Below are 12,583 nucleotides of genomic sequence, written 5' to 3' on the forward strand. Positions count from 1 at the left end.
TGTCTTGCCCCACTTTGCGCTCATCCAGGCCTCGGGAGTCGGGACTGCCGAACAGAAGTTGGTATCGACAATTCTTTATCGCATTTTCTTTCTCGGGAAACAGCTGAGCGGCAGATATTCCAAAGTTGCCCGCCTCCTGTACCTGGTCCTCCATTAGGGTGATTAATGGCGAGACAACAATAACGACTAGGGTCTCGCGAAGTTTAACGCCAAAAGCTGCTCCTTTTTTCAAAATAAACTTGCATTCTAAACTACTTAGAACAATATCTAAGGCTGCATCAAAAGGTAGCTTCGCGTCTGCTGTCGGCCATATTGAATCCATAGATATAAACAAACTGCTTCGGTGTGTCGCATAGATGTCGTCATCGTCTTGCTGCTCCCTCCCCGTTCTGTGATTGGTTCCCTAAATGAGGGTAGCCATGGTGGTATCCAGACTGACTTGCGCTGAAGGCAGCAGGGGGCAACCCAGACTAATATTTTGTGGTATTAAACACATTGGCTATTTATAGCGACTTCATCAGGCTCAGACAATTCTTCACAAAGAATGGCCTTCTCACCTGCCATAGTTGCAACTCTTGCGTCATCAGAACAGTGTGTTCAACTTTGGTTCAATGGTTTTAAACACGTGCAACGTTTTGTGCTGAACGCAGCCCAGGGTTAGTGGGTTAAAAAAATGTAGGGTCGGACTTGATTTCGTCCATGGGGAATTGATTGGATGACTAGACGGTTGAGGTTTGTTTTTAGTCGATGTGAGTGACTGTGACAGATTGTGCCGCCCTTCCTCACGCCAATAATCATGTCATCAAAAAAGATGATGCTGCAAGAGGGAGTGGGAGTTATTTTGATTAAAGATTATGAGAGCACATGACTAAAATAAAATAGAGGCATGCAAGGAGAAATCATTTATAATTAATAGGCTAAGGCAATATTCCTTTAAAAAAATGAAACAAGATTTGAACATTTTTATTTTACAGTGACTTTAACTGTATGCTATCAGAAGCACTTTTTATTTTAGTTCTGGCACTAGAGGGGACAGAAGATATTTGAGGAGATAACCAAACCGAGATCTGAGTTGTGTGCCGTGATTCATCAGAGAACCCAGAATCACTTTGCAGTTTGTGACATTTATAATGAATTGCTGCCCTCTAATGGTAAAAACTTTTGTTGTTTTATAATGAATTGCTGCCCTCTAATGGTATAAACCTTTTGGTTGTTTACAGTACACAGCTGTGCAACTACTGTGTTTTTTTTTGTTTATTATTTAATTTCATGCAAAAATGCAACATCAACTGTTTTATCCTCTAAGAATGTAAAAATAAATCACATTGTATGAGTTTCTTTCTTCTGCTGAACACAAAAGAAGATATTTAGAATAATGTTGATAACCAGGCAGTTGACAGCTATTGACTTCCATAGGGAAAAAAACTATGGAAGTCAATGGGGCTCATTTGGGTTACCAACATTTGGGTGAACTAACCCTTTAACTGGAGCAAAAACACACCAAAACGTTGCATGAGCCCATGAGCAAGAGAATTAAACAAATTTTCTAGTTCTGTTTTTATCCAACCAGATACTGACTGCGCAACATATGCAAATGAGAATGATTTATTAAGAAACAACATTGTATTGAAAAATGTTAAATAAAATAGACCACTTTCATAGAAGCTGTGTAATTAATAAACATTTATTATTTTTGTATTAATATCCAATATTAAAAATAACAATATTTATATAGTCTCTGATAAATATTAAAATCAATTTCAAATCATTTTCACACAACATAGGTATTTTTGATATTAGTTCAGATATTAATGCAGCATGTGCTTTGAAATTGAGGAAAGCGACATTAGCTGCAACAATGTGCAGCTTCGTTTTATGAAAAGCCGCCGTTTCGGCTGTCTGAGGTAGGACTGTTGGAGTGGTGAAGTTTACAGCAGTCATTCCTCATTTGAGAATCTGCTGTTTGAGCTCCGCCCATTTCTTCTCCAGCCTATGTTTGATTGGCTCAGGGGCGAAGGTGTATCCAATGGCCTGCTGGGAGAGATTCCACACGGCCTCCTGAGTCAAACCAAAGGTGGAGGCAGCCAGCTGGTACTCCTGAGAGAGATCCGTGCAGAACACACCCTTATCATCCGTCTGATGGGACAGGAGGAGCAACAGGCGTTATTAGCAATAGCGTTATTTTCTAATACAATTTATAATCACCTTTAAAAAAAAGTTCCTTTGCATTAATTTAAAAAGTGTCTGAACTGCATAATAGCGTGTACAGTATGTGTGTGTGTGTTGGGGGGAACTCACGCAGAGAACACATGGGTGTCCTCGCTTATACCAGTACTGGAAGTGATGCTTCTCATATGAAGGCACTGTTTGACCTTTGACATTAGAGGTCAAACACAGCTCTGTAAAACAAGAACGTGAATTATAATAGAACACTATATATATATATATATATATATATATATATATATATATATATATGTGTGTGTGTGTATTATAAAGCAAGTAATTGTGGAATTATAATGGAAAATCTAATTAAATAAAAAATTGTAAAATAAAAGTTTAAAAAATATTTATTTAAAGTTTATAATAGATTTAAAATATTTATAGATTTATATACAATTTATGACATTAGTGTTCAATTTACAACAATACACTTAAAATACACTTTAATGACATAGTTAATAACATAAAATAATAAATAATTTAAGTAAATAATTTAAAAATGTCATCTGAAGTTCAGAAATAAAAATAAAATATTAAACTATTTCAAAATATTCTTTAAAGTTTCTTTCAAGTATTTTGTTTTGGAATTTCGATGGAAAACTTGTCCAAAAAGTTTTTTTTTTTTAAATTCTTTAAAGTTTAAGTATACAATTTCGAAAATACTATAGAACACTATATAAAAATCCTAAAAAAAATAAAATAAAATAGTAAAAGAGTTTTTAAAAGAATTCTTTAAAGTTTGAGTATGCAATTTTGGAATTAAGATGGAAAACTCGTACCAATAGGAATATTTTGTTTGCAAACTTTCTCCACAAGAGTGTCCGATCCACCGACCTCAGGATGTAGAAAGGTTCCGTGGCCGATTCTATCAGGAGGCAAGTTCAACAACAGCTCGGACTCATCTCTCTGAGAAGGAATCTGTAATACACACAAACTCTGGCGTTAACCACCAAAACATTTGTTTCATACCAAAACAAACTTACGATATGGAGATGTTTCCATGTGCTCTGACCTCTGAGAGGTGTAGAGCCAACTTCAGGCCGCAGTTCTTGGCTTTCTGAAGTGCAGAGAGCAAGTCTTTTCCATGACCGACCTGTATGATCAAAGATATGGAGACAGCAGCCCAGAAACAAGTGGAGTATGATGTTATTGAAATCTAAACTCACGTTCGGATCTCCACTGAGGTCAAGTCCGACTACTATTCCATCACTGGAGAGCATGAAGTCTTCTGCCAGCTTCACGGTCTCCATTGCAACGTCAGGCCCGTGTCTGCGGTCCACAGCCACGAGAAACCTGTTTCAAACATTCAAGCATGCAGTAGGTGACCACGAAAACATCTATAAAATATAGAATTAATATTGAAACATTACCTGACTTCAATGTCAACTTCCTCTTGTTTACACTGCCGGATGGCTTCCAGCACAGTTTCAATGTATCTTTGTTTAGTGAGACCTTTTGGTGACAAAAATAAATGTCAACAATAAGCAGAAATGAGCTGCTAATAATTGTTTAGACATATGAACTGCTTCCAGTACCTGTTTCAGTCACTTCCCGTGGCGTGCTACGCAACTCCAAGTATCTTACGCCATCTGCCGCAAACTCTTGAATGACTGCTTTAGCAACCTATTTAATAAGAATAATTTCACTTTTTTAATTTATTCTTATACATGTAAAAGAATGAAACTTTGAGCAAATGTTGCTTTACCATTAGGATGTCCTCTTCTGAATCAACCAGCTGATGAATCACTTTAAACACTTGAAAACACCTAATGGAGAGATACACTCATTTAAAAGCTCCCTTAGGATTTAGACTAGTACACTATGCCCCGGTTTCACATTCAATTAGAATGTTTACGTAGCTTTTATAAATGTGCCTTAGAAAAAACATCACTGGTGTGTTTCTTGAGACAGAACAAGGGCACTGGCATATTTAAAGTTAAAACAGCTCAAACATGCAGTTTTAGTCTGGGACTAAGCTTAAGCCGTGTCTGTGAAACCGGGGATTGTGTCTACACACAACCAATGTCTTCATCCAAATATGTATACATTTCTACTCTTTATTAGTTAGGAAAAAACAGTGATTCAAGAAGTAGGCCTATGTACTTTTCACAGTATTCATTAAACGGTAGTCAAAAAATTACCCAAATGAACTACTTCTGGCAAATGGACAATTTACTATCCCATGAGACATCAGGGAGGAGTTGTGAATGTCAGTGAAGCGATACAACTGAAGGTCACAAATGCCCGACCTTTAATGGTAACTCCTTCTTTGATAAATAATTCTCCACGTAAATCAAAATGGCTTTAACCGTACCATATCATAGCACAGCATCTGGACATTACCTTATAAAAATGTATTTCTAAAATAAATAAAATACAAAATTATTAATCAATATTATACTGTAAATGCACTGCAGCACTCCGTGAGTGTGTGTGTGTGTGTGTGTGTGTGTGTACCTATAACCTTACTATTTTACTGAAAACAAAATCACCTCATTAATACTTGAATTATTTTAGCAAAAATGTTACATTCCCAAGTCAAGAATGACTAACCAACTAAAAAAAAAAAGCTTACATAACATTTTAAAGACCTTTTGGAACACGAGAACCAAAATAAGAAACTTAATATGATATTAATTAATGTATTATGTATCTGTATTATTGTTGTTGTTGTTTTGTACTTTATCTCACATTCTCTGGACGATTAAGTATTGTACTTTTTTTGTTCTGTATTTGACTGTTATTACAGAACTAAATAATAAATAAATGACGTTGACAACTTGACGGATGTAGTAACGTTAAGTATGGAATAAATGAATTCTAAGTTACACACATTGATACTATACTATAGGACTTCTTTGACTGTCGAGAACTAGATTTTTATGTTTTTCAAAAGTGCCTACTCAGAGAGTATACTATTTCAAACGTACTTCAGATTTATTTTCAGCACTACATGTTTGTAATTGTCAAAACATTATAAACCCGAGTCTGTTCATCTGAAGTGTGCAGGTGTTTGATACGGACTCGTCCAGTGTTCGGCGCTGTCCGCGGCGGATGGCGGTCATGCTGTGCTCAATGTTCAGATGCGGCTTGCGCTGAATCAGCGTCTCCATAATCTCAAAACTGACTGATCCGTTGAGATGCGCGTGCAGCTCCTGAATGAAAAATAAACACCGTATTTGACTTCATGATCTATTTTATTAATGTAACTCTGTTTTATTAACAATCTATTTTTGTGTTTCCTACCACTTTGGGCAGCTGACGATAAAAGAGATCCGCTTCGGTGTCCATCGACGTTTCCGTCACGCGTGTGTGTAAATTCCAAACATCGATTGAATCAGGATTGAATGACAGATAGAGGGGGAATGTTTTTCCTGGTGCACCACAGTTCAGTTGCGTTACACAAACGAGTCTAAGAAAACATCGACTTTTTACAGTGGTTCCCTTATTAGTTCAAATTAGACGATTTGAATTGTAAACGTTTTTACTTGTAGACTATTTTTATTTTATAAAAAATATCTAACGTTACATAGTTTTTATTTAAGTTTTATTTATTTTAGTGCTTTAATTTATTTTAGAACAGCTAAATAACAAATGTAGCAAATGAGCAACAAGTAAGCTGAAATAAAATAAGTTTTTTTATTTCTAATATTTTATTTCAGTTGACATTTATTATAGTTAACAAATGTAAGTCAACCCTGACTGACATTAAATAAATAAATAAAATGTATACATAAAGAAATGTAAAAATACTGTTTATAAGTTTATATTTAGGTTCTGTTTCACCTAAAAAAAATAACAATTCATGTTTTACCTACACACTTCACGTAAATACATCAATACACACCTTTTATACATATGTTCAAATACATAAATACTATAGTTTAATAGTATAATTTAAGTAATTGCAAATTTTCAAATTTTTATTAATATGACAGTAATACTGTACTCTAATATTTTATGGCTAATTTAAAGTAGATATAGAATAGCCAATCACATAAACAAATCTAACATTTTAAGCACTAAAGAACAACAAGTAGAAAGATGTTAACTGATAATTATTACCTTAAGACAATGTCTACAGTGTGGCAAACATTATTATATATGATTGCTTGGCTTCGGGTAGGGGCTTGTCTTTCACAAAGCATCTCATTTTAGGCATGCTGTTTATGGATCTGATTTATTCCCTTTATTCTCCCTAAAGTCATCGGAGCCGACGAAACACCTGATCCTCAATTAGCAGTCCAACTCCGGGGTGCTCGAGTGCCTGGCTGGATTACATGACATCACACTTTTCAGCCGACTGTCTAATGTCTTCGAGGGTGGACTGGGCCTTCTCTTTTAACTGATCAATATCTACGTTCTGAATGTTGGTCAGCTGACCCAGGACAGACTGCTTGTTCTCCTCCTCCTGGTTGTCTTCAGCGATCATCTTGGCCAGTTCTGTGGGCAACTCCACGTCATCTGCCGCAGCCTGAATTTGTGTGTCGTCCAGTTCACTCTGTAAATAAAAAGTGCAAGTTAATAATGAAATAACAATGGTTCATACAGTGCGTTTTATTAAAGCGATGTTTACTTTTGGAAGACGATATTTTTCCCTGAAGTGGCTCCTGACTGTGGCCCGTTCAGCCTTCTTCTGGGCAAAGCTGGTATCCCGCTCCAACCTGCATGATAGAAGCTAGATAATAGACCTGAATAGAAGCTAGTTTGAAACCTAAAACTTTTTTTTTTATTTTTATAAAAAGATATTAGCTTAAACATGATTCCCTGAAATGTGTAATTGATCTGAAATTGTGTTCAGTGTACATTTGAACGTTTTTATGTCTAGGACAATGTAATACGATGCCATTCAAAAATGCACACAATAGACAAAAAACAGCTGCATGTGCATTTCTGTAGAGGAGTCACTGTCCTCAAGGCCAAACTAGAGAAACACGGATCTGGAGAGCAAGGTGACAGGCACTATTGATTAAACCACAGATATACAGGAAGCTGGAGATAAACATTGACCTTCTTGGCATCTCCTTGTATTACATTTGAACAAGTGACTGTGCAGCTTGTGTATTAAATTCAAACAGGAGGGAAAGGGTCTATATATATGTATATATAATGTCTGAAAATGTATCTAAAGATAAAATTAAAACCAATTATTTATAATAAATATTTATACAATTATTAAAAAAATGCATTAAATTACTGTTTATATATTTTTTTTAATTAACATCATATTCATTTGCTATTACCAAACTAAATAAAAATGGAGGGGTAAATTATGAATATATTATAGAGATCAAATAAAATACATTTTATTGATCATGTTAAAAAATATCAAAGTTTTAAAATCACATTCTTTGATCATGATGATATTAAGTGCAGAGTCTTACTTCTCCTCCGCCAACTGTTCTTGATATTGTTCAAACTCTTCGTGTGTCATTCCTTTTGCTGCTGCCTCGGTCTTTTCTCCTTCTGGCTTTTCTTCTCCAAGACCCCCGGTAAGATCCTTCAGCTGCCCACCTATCATGTGTTTAAACATAAAAGCCATTGTTTTTCTACTGAATACAGATATAAAACGTTCCTGTTTCTTTGGATAATGTGTCAGTCGCTTGAGAAAGTCTAGTTAACTCGTCACTCGTGTGAGAGGAAAACAAAAACGCGACAACAAAAGTAGCCGTGATGTCTTCCTTTCTTCCGCTCAATTCAAGTTCTAACACCAAATATTCATAACCTGTAAGCTACAACGCGGATGAATTCTCTCTCTCTCTCTCTCTCTCTCTCTCTCTCTCTCTCTCTCTCTCTCTCTCTCTCTCTGTGTGTGTGTGTGTATAAAGTAACGCGCGACTTCTTCTGCATACATGATTAAAGGTGATGCTCAGAAACATTGCAAAAGTCACCAAAGGCTAAAAAAAATCGTTTGTTCATGATGTAGCAGGCACATTTCTTCTTTCATAAAATTAAGAGCACACATGGCCTAGTGCACATATTAGCTAATGTGTAGTTGTGGACACTAGTGCATATTAGCTTTCTAATATGTGTTTTTTGTAAAATGGGACACATTCAGAATGGAAATACTATATTTATTAATTCTCACTCTAAAAAGTTGTTGCCTTACATTTTTAAGTACAATCAACTTTGATGTTTAAGTCATTTAAACTTAAAACCAGTGGAGACATGAAAATGTATTGGAAGTGGGTCATATATGTAGTAGAATAGTATCATAAATTTCTAATTTGGGTCCTTCTTGGCCGATAAAAGGCAGAAAATGACTTTTTAGTGGTTGTGGATTGTAGACAACAATCCCCATAGTGCATTGCAATGCACAGCTCCACAGGCCACTCCCACTACTCCAGCCATTAATGTAGACTAGAGTTGAGCTCCACTCTACGCTACCACCTGGAAATCATTTTGCACAATGAAATCAGATAATGCGCGCTAATATAATATGACGATGTAAGAGCGTCAAGGCGGCGCCTGTGCCATCAGCCAATGGATTGGCGTGATTCAATATGGGCTTCAGGCAATCGGCACACTTACTCTGACACGTAATTTTACACATGAAATGCAGTCAAACCTTGGAGCATTTTGTTTTCGGCATCTTTATAAATCCGCTTGCTATCATACGCTCCGTAAGTCTCTCGCATATTGATAATGGCTCCCTGATGTCCCCAAATTAGTTTAAATCCGGAATCTATAGCGAGCGAGCAAGAGCGCGCATGCGAGACAGAACAGACTGTGCTCCAAACCGTAAAGTGCGCGCACGAGCGACTTTGCGTATGTGCGCTTCGTGACACAAAGACTCACGCACCGAAATTTTCGTCAGAATTTTCGTCATTTACGTCAGAAGCGGTTCCCTATTGGCACTGCGTTTCGGTATACCCAACCCTATCCATAATGCATCCATCTGCGGATTCAGTACCTTCGTCCATATTTTCAAAAAGTTTCTGCCGGTGAAATCAAATGCACTGGCACCGATCTGTGATTGGTCTGTTAGCGCATTAGGCCCAACCCCCTATGGGCAGGTTTGAAAGGGTGGGATCTAGTGCTTGTAGTCTTTACAGAAATCCCCCCCCCCCTTACACTTCCTCCTACACAGACGTAAAATGACGATTTTTGCGTCATTGTAGGAGGAAGTGAAAAAGGTAAATAGGCCGATTTTTCTCGTCTCAGGGGAAAACGAGAGAGTGTCGCACGACCATTAAATAGTTTAACTGGGTTTCTAACAATGGAAAGCTTAATGCAAATGGGTGGAGTGTCCCTTAAAATGACATAACCTGACTTTAAAAAAACGAAGTATAACATGAAAAAATTGAAAATTGCTGAAGTTATTTTGATGAGTTAAAGCAATGTAAATGTTGTCATAACTTGTTGAGCATATATTTTTAACAGTGTACTGTATATCAGGTGTGTTTTGAGGAAATAAATACCTTTTATAAATAAAGACACTACACCAAAACTGCTTACTCACAATCAAATACTTTAAATTTGATTTGTTAAGAGACAGGAAATACTTTCATTGGTTTAATGAAGTTTTTTTTTGCGCTCCGTTAATGACAGCCTGTGGGCTTGTTGTTGAGTCAGAATGAGTAATGATGAGCTGCCACTGTCACTTCTGTCCTGTGTTGAGCAAATCACAAGTGAAACACCTCATCTGTGCCCACTATTGAAACACATTACAGCGTAAGGGACCGTGATTTACACTTTTATGCTAAAAGGGTTGTCTACAGTCTTACAGCTGTGGGAAAATGTATAATAAATACTTCTATATTTGCATATATTGATGCTTTAGGCTAAAGTTTAGCTTTAAGCTTGCCTGCCTGTTTTAAAATGAATTAAATATGTATTTAATTTAAGTTGTTAGAGTTTAATATATGACATTTTAAGGTATAATATTAATATAAACAACATATATTGGTCAAAATTATATTCATTTTGATTTTGACCTCTAATCTACACACACACAGGCCAAAAAGTCACTGTTTGGATTTAAATATGCAAATTCTTAAGAGTCAATCATTGTATAATTAAAGCTTTGTTAGTCAAAGCTTTGTACCATTTGGGGGAATTTTAACAATTACATTTGCTTTGAACATTCATTTTGCTGAATCCAACTGCTTTCAGATGTAGATCTCATATAATATGAGAGTTTATTCAGGGACGGTACACTGAATTCATTATCATACATGCATTAAACATGACCAGCTGCAGTCTGATTTGTCCTCATTTGTCCAGTGAAGAACAAGAGGCTATAGTGAATTACATTTATTCTCCAAACAAGCAGACTAGACTCTTTGCCAAACCTTTTCCAGCAGCACTTGTTGTCTATAAGGGTCAATGATTCCTCAGGTAAATGCCAGGGCATTGAGAAGGTTTTTCACTCTTGCCTGAAGCAGTGCCCTAGCGAGTCTCTCGAACCCTTCATGAGCACATTTCTGGCCCAAATGCAAATAGCAGAGGGATGCGTTTTGCATGAGAGAAGACTGTCATGAATGTAAGCATCGTGAGGACTCCACTTCTAGCGTTGATTGGGATGTACACTGGCATGCGAGCTCCCTTAGGCTGGGCGTGGGTGAAGGCCGGTTCCGGGCCTGAGCCCTAATGTCATTGGAGAGATATAAATGGGGGCTGACGAGCACTGCGGAGCATATCTAAACCCACAGCTGGAGGAACTTTGGTATTTTACAGAATCAAACAAAGCGTGTCACTTAATGTTGCTCTCTTCAGGCGAACGCATGAACTCTGCATCTCACGGAGATAAAAACTGAAGAACGTATAAACCACTGCTATTTATTGCTAAGGCAGGGATGGTTTCGACATTTCTGTTCATCCCTCATAACATGAGATCATAAACGATACGGTTGAATTAAACTCTTCTTACTGTCCCTTGGCAATGTCTTCCAAATAGGCCACAAAACAGAGCAAATCGTGACACATGCACGGTGACATCCACAGTCAAGCGTTCTGGCGTGAAGCACACAGGACGCCCGAGGGGGAAGCTGAAGTCCTGTCTCCCAAACTTACCTCATCCTTTCTTGTAAGGCAGGGAAGCTCGCTTGCTTGAAGTTTTTTACGCTTTTTCGGATCTCACTTTTAAGGGGAAGTACTACAGGTTGTTTCCTTCCCATTTCTTTTAAAATAAAAATGAAACCATTAAATCAACATAAATTAGCATAATATTCAATTATGCATTATTTTATATGCAGTGAGTTGCGCATCGTCTATCACCTAATGCATTTAATATACACACACACACACTTATATATATATATATATATACACACACACATTTAATATATATATATATAAATATTAAATACACATATATATACACATATATACGCAAATATATGGATATATACACATAAATATACATATATATATATATGTATATTTATGTGTATATATACATATATGTGTGCGTGTATGTATATATAATAAATAATTGTTTTAATTCATTGAACTTTTTAGTGGCATGCAAATATGCATGTATGTGTGTGAATATATATATATGTGTATATATTTATATATATATATATATATTCACACACATACATGCACATTTGCATGCCACTATAAAGTTCAATGAATAAAAACAATAAAACAATTATATATATATATATATATATATATACACACTAAAAAAAGACAAGACCAAAAAAATATGTATTCTCTCTCACCTCCGTCCCACGACAGCATCCCTCCACCACTCCAACTCCTCGCTCTCGACGGGTTCCTATCCCAGTCAGGGTTATCAGGGGAAGGTAGGCTACTCTGGATTTGGGCTTAATTCCAAGCCCTGAGCAGCCCTCCAAAATATCTAATTCTATGTGTGATCTCGTGAAAAGAGTTTCAAAATATTGTGAAAAAAATAGCATTTTTCCAAAATCATAATTTACACATAATTTAAAAATGAATTCAAATATTTTTATCTATAAAAGAGAGAAATGCAAAACATTTCCCTGTGTTGTTGTTTTCGTTCAAAGATTTTGTTGTACATCAGAGGTGGATTCACCTTCACTGAAAACCACAAACAGCATTTCAGTGGTTTAGGTTTCATTCTAGCTCTGCGCTCATGAATCTTCCTCTAGCAGAAATACAGCGTCCTATAGATAGACCAGAGAACAAACCGTTCACATTCTGGTGGAGGCATGATGTGATTTTAAAGGCGTGACATACGTCAAACAGATCTGGCATCGGTACGTCTGTCAAAATTTTATGGTGAAAATCTGTCACGAGTCTGTATGGGTCGCTGCTAAACATGCAGAAGTTTGTATAAATGACATGTTTCCTCTCTGGGTGCGTTTAGAGTTTCTTTGCATAAACTTTAAAACGTTTGGTCACATTTAAGGGCACATAAACACACATT

At 36.4% G+C, this 12,583-nt stretch overlaps 2 protein-coding genes across 4 annotated transcripts; both read right to left on the reverse strand.

The window, feature by feature from the left end:
• Positions 1 to 1,593: 1,593 nt before the first annotated feature.
• Positions 1,594 to 5,625, reverse strand: mapda (N6-Methyl-AMP deaminase). Of its 2 annotated transcripts, none has more exons than XM_089127792.1 (10): positions 5,470 to 5,625; positions 5,206 to 5,378; positions 3,929 to 3,989; positions 3,759 to 3,846; positions 3,594 to 3,675; positions 3,390 to 3,516; positions 3,236 to 3,316; positions 3,003 to 3,141; positions 2,299 to 2,399; positions 1,594 to 2,136 (listed from the first exon to the last, which is right to left on the reverse strand). In XM_089127792.1, the coding sequence occupies exons 1-10, from the start codon at positions 5,512 to 5,514 to the stop codon at positions 1,945 to 1,947; spliced, it is 1,089 nt and encodes a 362-aa protein (XP_088983918.1). In that variant the 5' UTR covers positions 5,515 to 5,625; the 3' UTR covers positions 1,594 to 1,944. The 2 variants fall into 2 exon arrangements, with proteins under 2 accessions (XP_088983918.1, XP_039513828.2); XM_039657894.2 differs by having other exon boundaries at positions 5,248 to 5,378; positions 5,470 to 5,529.
• A 246-nt stretch (positions 5,626 to 5,871) lies between these two features.
• cplx3a (complexin 3a) lies at positions 5,872 to 11,365 on the reverse strand. 2 transcript variants are annotated; one of them, XM_089127814.1, is made up of 4 exons: positions 11,239 to 11,365; positions 7,608 to 7,737; positions 6,800 to 6,887; positions 5,872 to 6,724 (listed from the first exon to the last, which is right to left on the reverse strand). In XM_089127814.1, exons 2-4 carry the CDS (start codon positions 7,655 to 7,657, stop codon positions 6,500 to 6,502), a joined length of 363 nt encoding a protein of 120 aa, XP_088983940.1. In that variant the 5' UTR covers positions 7,658 to 7,737; positions 11,239 to 11,365; the 3' UTR covers positions 5,872 to 6,499. The 2 variants fall into 2 exon arrangements, with proteins under 2 accessions (XP_088983940.1, XP_039513854.1); XM_039657920.2 differs by lacking the exon at positions 11,239 to 11,365 and having other exon boundaries at positions 7,608 to 7,994.
• Between the last annotated feature and the right edge of the window lie 1,218 nt (positions 11,366 to 12,583).

This window comes from Pimephales promelas, chromosome 25, assembly GCF_988280905.1.
Source record: "Pimephales promelas chromosome 25, fPimPro1.hap1.1, whole genome shotgun sequence".
NCBI lineage: Eukaryota > Metazoa > Chordata > Actinopteri > Cypriniformes > Leuciscidae > Pimephales > Pimephales promelas.

What these genes read in the sequence shown, in the direction of transcription:
- cplx3a (XM_039657920.2), bottom strand. Translation starts at nt 7,765, where the DNA reads ATGGCTTTTATGTTTAAACACATGATAGGTGGGCAGCTGAAGGATCTT. An exon ending in GAACAGTTGGCGGAGGAGAA is followed by an intron (nt 6,888 to 7,607) that starts GTAAGACTCTGC and finishes TCTATCATGCAG; the next exon opens with GTTGGAGCGGGATACCAGCT. An exon ending in AAAAATATCGTCTTCCAAAA is followed by an intron (nt 6,725 to 6,799) that starts GTAAACATCGCT and finishes TTTTATTTACAG; the next exon opens with AGTGAACTGGACGACACACA.
- mapda (XM_089127792.1), bottom strand. Translation starts at nt 5,514, where the DNA reads ATGGACACCGAAGCGGATCTCTTTTATCGTCAGCTGCCCAAAGTG. An exon ending in CAGAAGAGGACATCCTAATG is followed by an intron (nt 3,847 to 3,928) that starts GTAAAGCAACAT and finishes CTTATTAAATAG; the next exon opens with GTTGCTAAAGCAGTCATTCA. An exon ending in ACCTCAGTGGAGATCCGAAC is followed by an intron (nt 3,317 to 3,389) that starts GTGAGTTTAGAT and finishes TTGATCATACAG; the next exon opens with GTCGGTCATGGAAAAGACTT.